Source organism: Diplotaxodon limnothrissa, linkage group LG17 (genome assembly GCF_057381915.1).
Source record: "Diplotaxodon limnothrissa isolate DT_005_m linkage group LG17, D_limnothrissa_male_GT1.1, whole genome shotgun sequence".
NCBI classification, from domain to species: domain Eukaryota; kingdom Metazoa; phylum Chordata; class Actinopteri; order Cichliformes; family Cichlidae; genus Diplotaxodon; species Diplotaxodon limnothrissa.
Window position 1 is genome coordinate 33,552,029 of NC_140612.1, and position 17,892 is coordinate 33,569,920.

General features: G+C 39.7%; 1 protein-coding gene across 1 annotated transcript in view; it reads right to left on the reverse strand.

Moving 5' to 3' along the window:
* Positions 1-12,678, reverse strand: part of znf800b (zinc finger protein 800b) — a 28,471-nt gene extending 15,793 nt beyond the window's left edge. The window contains exons 1-2 of the mRNA XM_085375849.1: positions 12,540-12,678; positions 1,046-1,157 (exon numbers count right to left, since the gene is read on the reverse strand). Of these exons, the coding sequence (XP_085231975.1) occupies positions 1,046-1,102 (57 nt within the window). The 5' untranslated portion in view covers positions 1,103-1,157; positions 12,540-12,678. The remainder of the gene's footprint in view (positions 1-1,045; positions 1,158-12,539) is intronic.
* Positions 12,679-17,892: the final 5,214 nt, after the last annotated feature.

Below are 17,892 nucleotides of genomic sequence, written 5' to 3' on the forward strand. Positions count from 1 at the left end.
AATTCTTGGAACAGAACTCTACAACAATGCATCTATATCAAAATTATGAAAAAACAAACATGCAGAAATAAGACAAAAGGAACAGCTTATGACCCTCAGTATAGCACCTCATTTGTCAAACATGGTGATGTCATGCTTTGCTGTCAGCAGAGCTGGTACACAAGAATTTATTGATAATTAAACGACTGACAGATGAAAAAGGATAAACACTGCTAAACATATTCAGGCAAACGTGCTGAAACACAACAGACAACCTATCATCGTTCAGTGGGACAATAATCCTTAACAAGTGGCCAGAGCACCCAAAAAGCTTTTCAGGGTGAAGAAAGTCCTTGCGTGGAGTCGTTGTTACATAATCTCAGCCTGGCTGAGCTGCATTTCACTTGCTGAAAGGGCAGACCTACTAGATTCACTGGTGTAGATACAAAGAGTGTTGAGATTGACCGCCAGGCTAGAACATATAACATGATTTAGTTTATGTCTGATTTATTTTTAAACCCCTAAATGTTGGCATTATGTGTAAAGGGCTACAGCTCCTAAACTATCCTCCCCAGTGATGAAAAACAACTCAAATTAAAGCTAAGACTCTGCACTTTGTCGTATTGACTGTTTGTTTTTTTTTCTCCAAATTTCCTGGCCGTCTAAATATCCTTGTCTAGACTGCAAATAAGCTTCTATTGTAACACAATCACTGACATATTTTCTCTTTTTCACAATAAAAATACTAATTGTATTACCTGGTGTATCTGTACAATTCCTATTTCCCATATGCAAAGGCTGTGGCACACTGTAATGACTGCAGGCACAATACACATGCTACAAAAAAAAACACAAACAACACAGGGGCTAGGACAAACAAAAGGGGGTACTTAAAGGGAAATATATAAGGACAGAATTCAAGTTTTCCCTAGTTCACATCCAGTAAATTTTGTAACATGTGGCAGGAGTTATTTCAATAATAGGTTAGGTTTCATTTGGGTCTAACATAAATGAAGTGTGACTTTACAATCAGACAGGCATTGTTAGATTTTCTTTTGTCCAGTACCTGTCTGCGGGGACAGTTAGAGCTCTTCCTCCCAGCTGACTTCTGGGCCTTCACCATGCTGCCAAGACTGGCCTGCTGCCCCACACGTTCACTACCAGCATACACCTGTAACCTGCAACAACACTCCACATGAGCCAAGAACTGGACTGAAAGAATTAACTTCTGCTGGAAAAGCCACTAAAGCATGAAAAGCTGTCTAAAGAATTAAACAAATTATAGTTTCTCATATCTTAACTGTGCACTGTTTTCTTGTTTACAGATGTACACTTGCAATACATTTGTAAAGGATTGTTTGTGTGCAGATTACACAAAGCCATGATACATTATCAACATCAGCGAAGCAGACTAGTGAAAGAATTGTAAGTCACACAATCTAAACTTTAAATAAAATGCTACCAATGTTGCCCATTTAATATCATCTTCCACGTGCGTTAGTCTTCAGAAAATGTGGGAGTTTTACAGAAAGTTGATGAGAACAGTCTGCAATGTTACCATGAACCAATACACTACATGATTTGCACCATCTCTATGTGTGCATTTGTAACGGAGTACTCTGGCTCATGAATATTGTTTCTCCTAATTGATATGCAGCATATATTTCTTCTAAGAACACCTTATAGTTGTAACCATTCTGCAGCAGTGTAAAGATTGATTCAATCTGCATTAAAATAAGTTGTCACAGGTAATTCTATTGAAGCAAGAATTGGTGCAATCAGCAAACCCAAAGAGAGAGAGAAAATGTGCATAAAATACTTTTTTTTTTACCCATTTTTGCAACACTGTGGTGTCCAAATCAAGAATCTGTAAGAAAACTGGTAGAAAAAAAAGTTTCACTTCTTAAACACAGCCACATAAGTTACAATACAACATGTAGAAAACACACCCATAACAAGGTCTAATATAGATACTGGGTGTGTGGAATCTGAAACTGCTTTTAAGTGGGCTTTGTTTTGTTACAAGTTTCCTTTTGATACAGGAACTGTATTGGTGGAAGTGCAGAGCCAGTGGTTTTGAATGAGTTACCTACTTGAGTCCTTTATGAGTCAGACTGAGAACTGCAGTGCCAAATTGTTGTGGATGCTGTAAAGATACTTTTCATTGGTTGCTCTGTATCATAACAAATCTACCATAGCTTTGTATTACAGATTTAGGTGTGAAACAGTATGAGTTGCTGCCCTCTAGTGGTCATTTAGACATCATATTACTGGACGTATTTTTTTAACATAAGATCATCCAGCTTCAGAGGCACATGCTGAACAACCTCACTTTTCCAAAATTTGCCATCTTTTGCCATAAGATCTAACAACAAGAAGCCTACGTTAGCTGTCACTGCAATCTGCAGAGTGACTTTTGTTGTTTTTTGCCAGAGAACAAGTTTTAAATGTATGAAGAGTCCAACGTTGAACTAATAAGGTGCTGCAAGTGACAGTGGCTTGAAGCAGTTTGGCTATGACATACTATGAGCATCCCAAATTTGTGGTAATTTGGATTTAAGAGACAGCAAGGAAACACAAAACAAATTGGATGAATATCAAGAAGGGAAAGCACAGATCACCAACTGAAATTAGATCACATCAACTCTATGCCTGAAGCAAAGATGTAGTAGCGAAGATTTTGAGATTTTATACTAAGTTTATTAAGTATTGAAACTAATATTCTGAAATTAATCACTATGACCTTCAACTACAGGGAAAGGGACATTAGGCAAACAGCGACAGTTGTGTCAGTAGATGCAGCGGGGGCCCCGAATGCTTCAAGACAAAGCCAGTGTCAAAGCACGCTGTCCCATGTACAGGCATGTCCCCCACTCAGAAACACTTTAACTGCTACTGAAACTCCAGCAGAGGGAGACAAAGCATGTAATGAAAATGGGGTTTTTTTAGTTTAAAAGTTTTATAGTGTTTTCTACAAGACCAAGGGCTTGAAGATAGCTGTCACAACGCAACACACCTCTCAATGCAAAAGATGTTTAGTATACCTCAAGTGGGGGCAAAATTATGCCTGGCCTGATGGTTAAGAACAGCATCAATGCAACTCTGTTAAATAAGTCATATATATATATATATATATATATATATATATATATATATATATATATATATATATATATATATATATATATATATATATATATGTGTGTGTGTGTGTGTGTGTGTGTGTGTGTGTGTGTGTGTGTGTGTGTGTGTGTATATATATATAGAGAGAGAGAGAGAGAGAGAGAGAGAGAGAGAGAGAGAGAGAGAGAGAGAGAGAGAGAGAGAGAGAGAGAGAGAGAGAGAGAGAGAGAGAGAGACTTTATATATAGATTGTTCCTGAATTTACATTTCTAGTGTGCCAGGCATCGTTAAGAACCACAGCACGCCTTTTCATCTCTGGATCCCGACTTTTAGCACTAATGATGAACTAGTCAAGCACTATGCAATAATGCCACAGCAGAGGATACTTGCAATAATGGAGCAGCTACTTAACAGATGAGCTCAACTAGAGTGGAGCCATGGCTGGAGACATAGAAAATGTCAGTCTGTGGGAATGCATTTGTTTTTATCTTGTCTATCTAAAAAAAAAAAAAAGGAAAGGACAGCATGGATGCTACAGGTCAACAGTAACAAAGTCAGAATTTCTAACAGAACTATTCAATTAAATTTATGTATTTTCAACTAAAATTAAGAGCAGGCATATTAATACATCATGCACCTACCCAGTTAAGCTCTATTTTTATCAGGAGGGAGATTAACACCAGCCATTAACTATAATGGGAAATGAGGACTTTGACCGGAAAGTCTGTCTACCCTGCCGACTACTGGGGAGTAAGGAAACAAGCTCATTTAAAATTTCTGTTTCTTTATTTTAAAAAAAATAGTAGAGTTAACCTTAGTTAATACAACATATAAAGGCAGTGCTAAATTTGAAGCTACTGTGGACTTATCCCCCTCCTATCCTTCACTGCTCAGCAAAAAAAGATCTTTGATCTTCCTGAGTGTAATTTGTACACCATGTTTGTGAAAGTCTAAAAACATTTAATACTGGTGAGGAACCCTACATTGCTCTTAGTATGCATTTAAGAAAAACTGTCTATCTATTTTGTGTTAATCCATTAGCTCAGTGGCCCCTCATGACCTGCTTAAGGTATTTCTCAGTGTTTCACTTAATGCATGCTGGGATGCATTCAAGCACTCTACTATCCTGAATACGAATATATTATTACAGAAAACAAACACAGATTACAAGTTTCTGTCACTCTGACCACAAAGAACTATGCATGCAAAAGTACATTTGAAATTATCTAAGCATCTGAGTTTCATACTAAATCTAGAACTATCAGAAATGTTTGTTACCGTTTTCCAATCACATCTACAAGACAAGTACTATACAGCAAATTGACACATAAGTTTATCTACATATTTGAATATACCATAGTATCAAAACAGACACACATCTCGACCCAAGACTAGCAGCACCTAATAACTGATAACTCCAGCTAATAATGCCATTCTTCCCAGTCTGCTGGAGCTGACCCTACCACCGTGGACACTGCCTTAGGCTCCAGTCATTGAGTCCTAGAGATCAGTTGGTGACCTGCTGGATGTCAGTTACTCACTGACCAGTCTCTAGGCCTGTGTGACTGATACCTTAAAGAGGCATCATGTACTGCAAAGGCTGAAAACAAACACCTTTAACAACACACATGTCAACAACACACAGGGGACTCTCACATTTGTATGGCAACAGACAGAGGTGGTTATGAAGGACTGATCCGTGTTATGACTCTGGTAATGACACCAATGTGGCTCAGACTGGAAATGGCGATATTAGCATGGTTAGCACATTGGCCTAAAATCATGTTATTTTCCTCACATTTATCAAAATGTCAGATATTTTAAGTAGTTCTAAAATTCTACTTTTGGGGCCATCAATCATCTTTCACTCCATTCTAATGTATACTAATGTTTACCTTTTAAATATATTGGCAGCCGTGATTATTGTTATCCTCACCTTTCATGTTTAAAAAAACATTATCTGTTGAGAAAACTATGCATTGTACATCTAGTACAGTGATGCTCTGTGAAATTGTCTCTCAGAAAGAAAATGATGCTCCACAAATGCTGTAAGACCAATTTCAAAAGATCAATAAAGAAGAAACAGGTTTGAAAAAGGCATTTCCTTCCATCCTCCTCAGAACAGTCCTTGATAAACAACTGCTGAACAATAGCTGATAATGCAGAAAAAGATGAATGATATGAGCTTGTGTTTGCAATGAAAGGCTGAGCTGGGACTAAATTGCCTGAGGCACTTGGAAATACAGTCTCAAAGCTGACAATCTTAAGAATTAATCACATGTTTCTTATATTCTAAAAATAAGTGCTCAACTCTTCTCCTCTCCTATATACTAATATAACTCTGAACAAATCACCCACTACCTGGCTAGTATGACTCACTGCCTGAGTACCATTACCATTTCCAGCTGTAAAATTTCAATTCAAATACTCCAGTATACCCATTCCCAGCAAAACAAGCAGGCATCCATTGCTCAGTAGTTCACAAATTACACCTGAGTGTGAGTTTCAGCTGTAGCGGCAATCCATAGTGAATTCTGTTAATACTATGATGAATCCAATTTGTAAACTGAGTTTCCCATCTGGGAACATCTCTTATTTTAGGAGAAAAATCATAATTTTCCTTTTGAGAGAAAATAGATAAGGTAAATTCACAACAGAAGAAAATAACTTTTTCTATGCTGCAGTGAAACCTCAGCTTTCTATGGTATAGCAGATAAAGAAATATTTGCTACATAATATTTAAACATCTAAGTGTGCATTATTATAAGATGTACTGCTTATGTAGCACCACAGCCATTAGATAGATGGCAGCAATCATGATCTACTAGTCATTTCCTGTGGCCGCTGGAGAAGACTTCCTCCTAATGGACGAACTCTATACACTGACATGATGCTAGCTGCTGGCAGGTATACCAAGAATGACTACAGCACAGTATGGAGGCAGTGATATTGTGCGCTGCTTGAATGTAAACACTTTCCACAGAATGGACCGTTTATATACGGTGGTGGTGACCCTTTCCCTTTATTGCTTGTATTCTCGAAAATGTGCAATATGTATATAGGAAGAGGACGTCCACTTGGAGGAGGTCCACTTGGAGGAGGTCCACTTGGCCGCCTCATGTTTTCCAAAAGTATCACTATCCAAAATCTCCAAATTTTTCTCCACATCCATACTTTGAAAGTCTGACTGAAGGACAGGGAAAGACACCTCTTCCTTTAAACAGCACTCTGAGTAGTGAAACCAATTGGTTTAACTACCAGTACCTTTGCACAGGTGCAAGTTAAGCATGTCACATGCACCAATGTTCCCAGGATGTTGGCTTTTGAAATGTAAGCTACTAACAGGTTTCAAGGTGAGCTGGGCCCCAGAAAAAGTAGGATGTTGATCAAGAATACGGCAATCCACTATTTGGATCTTTTGTATTGATCTTTTTCGTAGGTCCCATGTTGTCACTGATATCTATCTCGCAACCTACCTACCTACCTATCTGTTCAATTCAGTTCTCTGATTTTCTGTGTTCACTTCACCACACAATCAACCAGAGTGGGAGCTAATGTACCACAGAAGATGTTAACAGCAAAAAAAAGAATAGTTCGGAGGTGTTTCACACCTACTACACCAGCAGCTTTTCTTGAATATTTCCAGAAGTTTTACACTTTACCACAAACTCTCCTCAAATAAGTTGGCATGACTGAAAAGCTCAAAGCTCTCCGTCTCAGTCAGAGACGTTACACAGGGTAGAAGCTGGAAGGACGTTGGTTTGGTGTAACTCTTGCTGGAAAGCTTTTACTGGACTTGAGTAACATAAGGTGTCCTCATTAACTCGATTCATATTATTGCACTTCAGCTGTCTCCTGTCAGCTCCACACATACACACACACACACACACACACACACACACACACACACACACACACACACACACACACACACACACACAATGTGTGAGAGGAAGGTGAAGAAAAACTAACGCAATGCAAAAATAATAATAATAATAAAACAGCAGGTTGCAGTTGTCTAATAACTCTTAACATAAGCTAAAATTAGCCTAATAGAAATGTAATGTTTTGTGAGAAATGTTTTGTTTTGTTTTTATACATGACAGTTTCAACTTGCAACTGTGGATACAGCAACATACTGTGTTCACTGAGAACGGTTACTGGAAGCGTTCCTGAGCCCACACAGTGAGTTTCACTACTGAATCGTATCTGCTTTAAATGAACTGCTGCTGGCGCAACCAAATTTTTTTTATTTTTTTTATTTGTCCCTTGCATACACTGATTTCTCCAAACTGTTTGAATGAATTAACGATAACATGTACAACAGATGATGGAAATCCCAAAGTATCTTAGATTGAGACGTCTTACTCTGAAACTGCTCAAAAACAAATCTGTTCAACCTCCACAACTTTTCCAAATTTTATCCCCCTGTCCTGTTACTTAACATTTTGCATGACACCAAGAGCGTTCCTGTTCAAACTGGATGGCTAGATGTGGCCTTTCTATGTGAAGCTTGTATGTTCTCCCTGTGCCTGATTGGAGTTTCTCCCAATGTCAAAAGAAATATTTGTTATGACTGCAAAAGACTTGAAAGCTGTCCAGTTTGTGTTTCACCCTCTATATCACCTCCATGGCCCTTAGGTGGACAGGCATTTAAGATTGAGGCATCTGTGTATATTGACATTTTACACAGTGTCCCAACATTTTTGGAGACATATCTGTACAACTGCAAAATAGTCCCTCTAACTGTAACACTAAAACAAGCTTAGATAAATTCGGTGGAGTTTCTCACTTCAAGAAAGGTACTGGTGACAGAAAATAAACATTCACATTCAAATATGATTAACTGATCTCACTGTGTGTTACAGTAACATCCTGTGTGATAGCATTAACAGGTTGCTGCCCAGGAACATATGGGATCTCATATACATGCACACACCAGTTGGTCTTGAGATATTATACTGAAACTCACAAACATTAATCATTGTGGAAAGAAATCATTCTCTACAACGTTTTGGTTGCAAATGGGAAAATACCTGAGCGATACCACCACAACCACACCAGCTGAGTTATTACACAGACTCATTCTCCCCAGCAGCAACTTCATTCTCGCCCAGAAATCATTGCACAGCAAAGTTTGCTGAAACTTAATATCTTGACTTGCTTTCATGTCATCATTTTCAACAACCCAATTGAGCCAGAACACCCTTTAAAGGCACACTCGGTGGCAGTACACACAACAGCTGAATTAGACCAAACCAGATATGAAACAAATTCTCCACAGGACACCGTCCTTAGCCTTAATTCAAAGCAAGCACACAGCAGATTAGAGCAACATAAAGAGATGCAGCAGCAGCAGCAAAGCATGGAAAGGGAGCACAGACACAGATTTAAATAAATAAAACCACAAGAGATGCATAATGGGCATTTTCAGGCCAGGTGTGGATGCACAGTGCATAGTCTACTTCATATCAAGGCTTTAAAAATCACACATAAATGTATAATTAAGTACAAGCCCCAAAGAGGGTGATGTCAACAATGAATGGCAAAGAAAGAAAGCAACAATCTATGAAATCCAAAACACACACAGATCACCTGAGATCCCACCCTATTCTGTAATGAGGCAACACTGTTGTGACAACAGCCTTGAACAACTGTTCTAGTCAGATATTTCTATCACAATAGGTAAAAAGTCTTTTTTTGTTGTTGTTGACAGATTGATATCTACTGAAAACTGTGCTTGTCTTTACCATGAACACTGCAAAATACGTTTCCCTAGTGCAGGGGTGTCAAACTCAAATACACAGTGGGCCAAAATTCAAAACTGGAACAAAGTCGCGGGCTAACGTTAATATTTATTGAAATATATTTATTCCTCCAGATATAAGAATGAATCTTTTCTTATGGACTCAAACACGTTTTGCTGAAAAACTGAATATGGAACAAGCAAAGCTTAATACTAAACAATATATATATTGGCTGTATAATACCAGTAGGCCAGCTCTAATAGTAATTTGGTATGGCTGCGGGCCAAATGTAATTAGGCTGCGGGCCAAATTTGGCCCGCGGGCCAGAGTTTGACACCTATGCCCTAGTGTATTTAATTGTTTTGTAGACTCGAAATACTCCACCATAGTTTCCTGGCTCACTAGTTGACTTACTACCTAGCTTGCTGGCCGTTTTGCTGAAATTGATTATCTTGTTTCCTGGCTGAATGGATATTTTGCTGTGTTTCTACTGTGGTGTGTGACTGGCAGGTAAAAAGGCTTGTTGACTGACTGAACTTGCACACTGGTTTGACAAGCTGACTCAGAGACTGAACACAACACTACATCATTAACCTGACTGAATCATACAGTGACGTCATTTAACTGTTGCAGTCAGCATCCACCCTGGTGAAAACCAAGATACCTGTGGTGCCTCAGCAAGGAAGAAAGCCAGGCAGTCTTGGCTGCTGTTCTTATCTCAAGCTGCTAAAAAGAAATAAACACCTAGAATAAAATGAATGGAGGCCAAGCTGAGGTAGTTAAAAGATTTGCCAAAAAAAATGGCAAATATAAAAGTAATATGAAACAATATATATAATACAGGGAATAACAAAATATAGTGGTTGCTCATGAAGAACAATTCTGTCAACTTCAGACTAACCCTCCTTTTTATTTTAGTCCTCTGTCGCCCACTTTGTTATCTAAACTCATGGCCTTCTTATCCATTCATGTCACTCCCGAAGGTTAGACTGACCATCTCTATTCTGTCAAAGTTACTCATGCACTGTGTCACAGCTTGAACAGAGGGCAATAGAGAAAACAGAGGCAATAGGGGGCAGTGCAGCCAGGTTCTGACAGCATGCAGTGCAAAATAAGTTTTCAGTTAATCAAATACTGAAATAACAGCCACCTGCAAGTTCAAAGTTGGGAGCTTTAAACTGTCAAAGAAGAAAAGATTCCTATATCACTCCATTACCTCAGGGTGGCATCTGTGCTTTAGGGAACATGTTTCACAGCACAGGGAGCAATCTCTACTGATCTGTAACCTTTTGTTTTTTTAAATAAAAGTACAGGAAGTGGAAACTGCACAGTTAAAAAAATATGTTAAAAAAAACTCAATGTAAACACATAGGTGGGGGTTAGTCAGGTAAAAAAAATTCAGGTAATATGAGATAATATTATTAATTAATTTCACGAATCAAAATCCTGTATGTTGACATCGCTGCAAAATTCGTGTAAAGCTCTCGCATTTCCGTTACATTCAAAAACTGCTTAGAAAAGAGTGATTTAACTGACTTTACTGCACAACAGTATCTTATAAAGGATTCTGTAGCTGACATTATCACCGTTTCACGACTTTATGGCTTAGTTCTCTAGTTCGGTCTGGCCGATCAAACCATGCGCAGTGCCCCAAAGCGCAACGGCAACAAATAAAACGTTCCTGGGTAAAAACGCCATGCTCATCTCCAAACCAGAAACGCGTGGCGCGCTGTGGATGTTACTAAAAAACGAGCGAGTGCTTATCCAGTGTCCGAATCATAATCCAACCCCATTCTCTGCGCTGTTCATAAATGCTTCACGGCCATATCATCGCGATCCAGTGGAAAAGACGTGTATCCACATGAGCGAGTTCACAATAGCCACATGCACCGAGCACCATGAGGAAAGGACCGGACGGATATACTCCTCTCCGGCTGGCCTGTCGAGCCCTGTAGCAGGTTTAACCAGTGTGTGTACGCATCCACTTACGCATCCCAGGGAGAGCGATGGAAACATAACCATCTCGAATAAACGGCGCGATCTTCCGTGTTTATACGAAATCCAAGTCGGTGCACTACTGGAGAGTGAAAGCGCACGGCGATTGTTGCCGCCCGAGTCCGTGTCTATTGGTTCTCGTTCAGCTGGGGCAGCGTCAGCACACACACACAGTCTCCATTTGCAACTCCATCGCCCCCCATGGGCGTGCGAGGCCGCGGGCTGTGACGCAAATGGCACTGGGTGATTTGCAAATGACATATCTTCCTAATTCGGTGTCGTCGCCACAGGGACTGGTCCAATTCACCAGATATTACCACAGAAATATCCATCCGACGGCGGGGGACGAGTAAATAAAGGCGGATGAGCAGTTCGCTCTACGGGGATGCGGTTGCATAACTCAGGAAACTTAATAAAAATGTGCACGGAGCGAGCGATGTGCAGTCTCCGTGGCTGATTTTTTGTGGTTGTTTCGATTTAATCCCAGTGGCCTGTGCTAGCACTCACCACACGATCCGTCATCGACTTTTGGCCACAGGAGGAACCAAGCAGAGCGTATACACAGGGAACCCAGTGGCCTCGCTATGGTGGATGTGTGGTGGCCAGAGCTAGGACGCATGCACGTAGCTGACGGCGAAAGACAGGACAGCCAGAGTGTGACTTAGGACCACATTCACAGGCCATAAAGGGCCCGCATGAATGCTATTGTGCTCTTTTATCCAAGAGTCCAACTATTTACAAAAGGTTGGCCAACACACACAAAAAATATAGCGGCGAAAAGGTGGCGGCGGTTACAGCAGCTGCCACCGTTCTCTGCGCAAAGCAACAGCACAATCATTGCGCAGCGCCGGACTTCCCCGGTTTTGTGCAAACTGTGCGATTCGCTCAAAAGACTTTTATTTTTTACCTCATTCAGGCTATCTTCGTCTGGTAAACCGCGAACCAGAGCGCAGAGCAGTCGTCGTTCTCATGGCACGATTTGCATCGCCCCCCATTATCCCCGAAAATCTCCTTTTACACGGTTATATTGTCAGCCTAAAAAACGCCACTGTTTTGAGCAACAAAAGAGCAGCTTAACGTGATCAAAGAAAAGGCCAAGTATAAAATGCACCTTTCACGCCGTTAAAGAGAGGCCCCTCGTAACTATTGCAGCATGGCAGGGGAGTGCGGCGTAAAAACGAGCTAACCCGAATAAAATACACACAAAGACAAGGTGCAGCTCTCGCACGAATCCGTCCATCGCCACCGTGACCGCAACACTAAAACGTCCCCGATCATTTGGATTATCCTGGAGTGGCCGGGGATGATATCACGGCGAATGTGAAACGCTGCGTTTTGCGGCTCCGTGGCACCTTTTCCAAGAAGCAGCTTGGCGCACAGGACCGGTGACCCTTCCATCTTTGCGCGTCCTTCTACCGAGCGAATTGGTGAACAACCCCGTATTTTGACCGGTCTCTGTTGAATAAAACACATCGCGGTAGGAGATTTTACCATTGAGGAAGTAAACGCCGCGTGTAAAAGACTGCTACAAGTCTCTGAAACTATTCCTCTCCCCGCCGCGGCCAGGCAGAAACAAGAGGGCGATGACGCCATTTTCTGCAAAAACAACCATGCTCGGGAAGCCAAAGCGAAGGAGGTTCAACCCGCTCCGTAGCCCTCAAGTCCCGCTGAAACGTATTTAAACCAAGTCCTTACCTTGTTTTTCTCGGATGGGTGGCGGAATAGCGTGTTTCGAGAGATAAAACTGCTCGACCGTTGCTACTTCGAGTCCGGAGATTGTTTATTTCGCCTCCCAGCGTCCCTGGTTCACTCTGAACAAGTTCCTCTGCGAGCCGCTGTCTTTGTGCACCCAGAGGAGCCTCTCAGCGTTAAACCAGTCTCTGCGCAAAGGTGCACCCTCTACGTCCAATTTTAGCTAAAAATATCGGCACTTTAGAGGGACAGTACGGAAAAGGGAGATGATTTGGTCTTTTTTAATTACAAAAAGTTGACAAATTGACCAGCTTTTTATCCAGTGTCTCGGTTATAGCGTTGATTTATCCCCCAAAACGCGCAACCTTTTCGAGGACACAGACCTCTCCAGAAGAGTCCACGACGCAAACTCCGAAGCACACCAGGGTGTTTGTACCCACCCAGAAGTTAAATTGGCAGATAAAATAATTTACACTGCCAATTTAATAAAATACCAACTAATTAACCAAAATAACCAAAATTACTGACAAACGTGAACGAGTTATTCGCATTTGTGGTGATACGGTTTGATTTACTAAATGAATATTTATTGTTTTTAATCACAATTTTATACAGAATATGATTTAGAAGTGCATAAAACACAGTTGTGCGCTTAAAGTTTTCCTCCAAAGGAAATTGACGAGTTTATTTTTCTTCTTTAAATGAATTCAAGTAAATTTAAAGATTTGTGTAACTATATGACAAGTTATATGTGATACATGAGAACAAGTAAAAGGTTCTCCTTTTAAAAATGTATTTCCAAGGACAACTCCCACTGATCTCCTTAAATATACCAGATGACAAATTGGTTTCTTACAACTTCATGTTGTTTTCTACTTTATTTTTAAATTTCCAAATGGCATTGGTTTATAAATACTGACTTCAAACTACATTTAAAAAAAGCATGAGTAGCTTTTTCAGCTGTTGACTAAGTTTATTAGTAATAACACTAATGTGATCATACATTTCTCATCAATAACATCGCTTATGTTTTCAGCTGTTTGGATAGTTGGTGTTGAATAATCACATTTTTTAACTAAAACATATCTAATGGCATGTCACTGGCTAGCTAGTCTGCTAAACACTAGCTTTCCCAACTTATGCCAAATAAGCACTTAGCCTTACCTGTCCTACCTTCATTACAACTTCCTTCACTTGTTTGTAACAAATAATGAAAACAACCAACTGTTTTGTGATATTTTAGATGCATATAAATACATGACTGGAACTATTTTCAATGGTGTGAATGCCATTTAACCCGCCTAGCATCCTTAAGCTAGTTAGCTTAACTGCAAAAGGCCAGCAACAGCTTCTAAGGTAATACAGCTATGTTAGCTTTTTTTGCTTTAAGTTCGCACATATATATGTTAAACTACAATGGTTTTTTGCAAAACAGAGAAATAAAGTTTGTAACTGCACGCCTACCTTGTTTCCAGACAAGTTCAGTTGAAAACAAACCTGTTGGTGCAGGCATGGGGTCTTACTAATAAACCCCCCCTTACATTTGAGTCATGTCACATAAAGGAAGTATTTTTACTACATTTTATCACTTCAGGTTATCTAAATGAATTCAACAGACAGACTATTTTTCTACCGAGCTCATGCACCCACTAATAACAAGTGCGAATTAAAATAGAAAAAGGGTAGAAAAAGGTAAAGTAGTTAAGCTAATTGCTGCCAGCTGGCTAAAACAATAACTGTATGCATAATATGTCTGAATATGATAGTGGCACATATCTATCTAGCCACACACACACACACACACACACACATATATATATCTCAAAAATTATAGCATATGCAAGCGTCATGTGATGCATTACTCATGTTGAACACGGGCTATGCACCTGCTGCTTGAATAATTAGATAAGGGCAAATTTTAAAATGTTCCCCTTGCCCAATAGAACTAGTTATTGTGTAGTAGTAATTGCAGCCATTTTTACAGTGCACATGAAATGGGCATATATGTATATGTTTTTGTTGATTAGCTGTACTAACTAAAGAAAACATAGAAATTTGACTGTGACGGCGGATAAAAGTAATGTAAGTAAGAGAGGGTATGATCAGTGCAGGTCAGTGTATTTAGCTAAAGAAATGTAGAATATAAAAGCTCTATGTGATACATAAGTAATGTGGAAGATGGGAAGTCATGCTCTGCTGCTCAAATAATTAGTAAAATGTTACCCAACTAGTAGCAGTATTCTAATAATACTGGTTATTTTGTGGTAGTAATAGGAGTTCTTTTTAAAGTGCAGGTTTATATAGCGAAAAAATGATTGTTTGCAATAAATAGAAAGTTTTTTTCTGGCCTTTCCAAATCTTATACTACTCTTTATACCTTGCCTACTATGATATCTTAGTTACATTCTTATAGTATGATGTGATGCAGTGTTATCATAATGTGCCATCAGCTGTTGTTGAGGCTGTTACAGTCTGTCAGGATCTGGTAAAACCAGCCTTCCTGATAACTAAAGCTAAATGCCTTGAAATGCACCATTTAAATACAAATACAGGGATTTCCGTGAAAATGGAGCTTTACCCCCTCACAGTTGGAACTTGAGTCAGCATGTTGTGTTGCTATTGATATGCTTAAGAAAGGTGTCTCACTTAAACAAAGTAAATGTGCTAATTTTCCCTGAACAGGGCAGAACTTTGATTTGGGCGCACTGTGAACAAACTGTTATGTTACACCTGTTATAAAGGGTTCTGTTATTTAACTGGCAAAAATCATAAGCATCACATATGTGAAATCTTATCTTGAATCGACCCGACAAACTCTTAGACCACATCAAATAAAGAAAAACACTCAACACATTGAATGCAAAGTGGGAATAAAGTATGGTTTTAAGGAGAGGGGGGCGGAATTAAAGAAGTTCCATAAGAGTTATAATCCCCGCCAGCTCTTTCCTTTAAGCTCGTGAGAGCCCACAACAAAAGGTGCCCACCACTATCGCCTATACACAATTAACTAAAGCACCAGCATTATTCCATTATCATAAGAATGCTGTTTGCAAAGGCGGGAGGGGGGACTCCTCGGCATTCATGGCCGTGGTCGAATAGAGCTGAGAGCTTTTATCTTCTCAATTACATGCAGGCTGCATTCATCACACCACCTAGTGACATGTTTGGACACTTTTTGTGCACAACAAATAATTCGTTTATGTTGGTAATTTAAATGGCTTGTTTATAATTATAGCAGTGGGCCTTTTTTTTGGAGGGGGGGGGGGGGGGGGACTGGTGAGATTAGGGTGGGACTCGTTTCCAGAGGGACTCCAAGACAAACAGATGACACTGGTAAGATCTTTTTGTTTTTCTCTAACGGGGCATTCAATGTGAGCAAATATTGTAACTGTTAATAGTCTCCAAACATTCCTCATAATCAGATTTATGTTCATCTCTTGCAAAGGAATGAAAATGAAGCGTTTTGTAACGCGTACATTGCTTTCCTAATGTGACCGTTCTGCCTCCTAAGAAGTGTCAGGATCTCACGCGCCTTCAAGTCGTGCACATGCTGCTGCAATTATGAATTCAGAAGACCACCTGTGCAGTAATTGCTCATACCAGCAGTAGCATCTGAGTTTAAGGAGACTAAATGAGGGCAGGTTTCTTCTTTTGAGGCTAACATCATTTGTTTTGAATCACATTTCTGCCTGAGTGCTTTTGATCTATTATGTGGCTGATGATGAGATTCAGGGTCGTGTTTGAGCTAACTGACCACAAGGTGTCAATGTTGCCGGGAATGTATTTCGCCGTGTGTCATTTTGGTTCATTAATGGAGAAAGCACTGAGGAAAGCAGCAGGTATAAATGCCTACTGGATGTCATGCTCATATAAATCTAACTAGATGAAGTGATTTGTCCAGAGAGAATAGACGGAAGGAGAACCATCTGTACTTGCCAATGCCTCAGTAATGTATAATTCTGGCTTAACACAGCAGGTTTCATCCTTATGGTGCTCTATCACAATTTAATCCCTAGTGCATTGTACTTTGTCTATTTTCATTTCTTGATTCTTGTTTAAATCTTTCCTTTTAAAATAAGATTGATGTTAGGAAATGTGTTAAATGGACAGGCAAGAATGGTGAGCGTTAAAAAAAATAATGCAGCAGCTTATTTCTGTGGGGACACTTTGATAATGACACACCTAAGATGCGTGGGATACGTATCAGGACATCAACCGACCATAACATTGCAGTGCTATGAGATTTCTTTCACTTTTATGTGTAATTTAAGTTTTCCCACCTCTCCCTGCCAAGTCAGTTTTTTTTTCCTTTTATTTACTTTTTTTCAAAGCAACAAAAAAAAATTACCATGAGAAAGACCAAATGAAGTTTGCAGCATTCCTGTTTGACTCAATATACAATAATGTGCAAAAGTCTTGAGCCACCCCTCAGTTCTTTATACTTTGTTGAGAAAACATGACATATGTGCGGCTTCTTTTTTTTTTTTTTTTTGCGATGTGCAAAAATGCTTAGAAATACAGTATATAAGAAAAAACAAAGATTGCAAAATTCTAAAGAACTCAAAAGTCAGCATTTCATACAGCCATCTCTATTCTTCAACACACTGTTAGAAAAGCTTTCCTGTAATTTCTTCAAGTAGTCTTCAGGAATAGTTCTCGAGGCTTCTTGAAGGACAAAGCTTCTCTTTTGATGTTGGCTTCCTTTCAGTATGTTCTCTGTTCACACGATCCCACACTGCATCAAAACTGTTGAGGTACGCGCCCCGGGGAGGCCAACTCATGACTGATAGTGCTTTATTTTGTGTTTTTCTATGCAGGTATGCTTTTACTGCATTGGCAGGATCATGTCATGCTGAAAAATAAAGCTGTTGCCAATCAGGTGCTTTCCAGATAGTATTGCACGATGGATAAAAGTCTGATGGTACTTTTCTTCATTCATGATTCTATCAGTTTTAACAAGATCTCCAACAACAATGGCTGAAATGCAGCCCCAAACCATGACAGAGCCTCCATCGTGTTTTAAAGATGGCTGTAGCCACCCACCGTTGTACTTCTCACTTCTTGCATACTTATTAAAGACAACTGGAACCACGGATTTTAAATTTGGATGCATTACTCCATAAGCCAAAATTTCTTGCGTAATTTGACATACCTCAGCCCTTTTCTTTGTTTGACTTCCTTCAGAATAGCTCCTTGTTGGCCACGGTTCCACTAAGAAAATTTCTGACGGGGCATCAATAACTGAAGGGCCAAATGCATCGCTCACTTCCTTTGTCAGGGGTTGCTGGATTCCTTCCTGTTTTCTAAGGACACTTATCCTCTACACAGTTTCCTCACATTTTTTTAAGTAAGCACT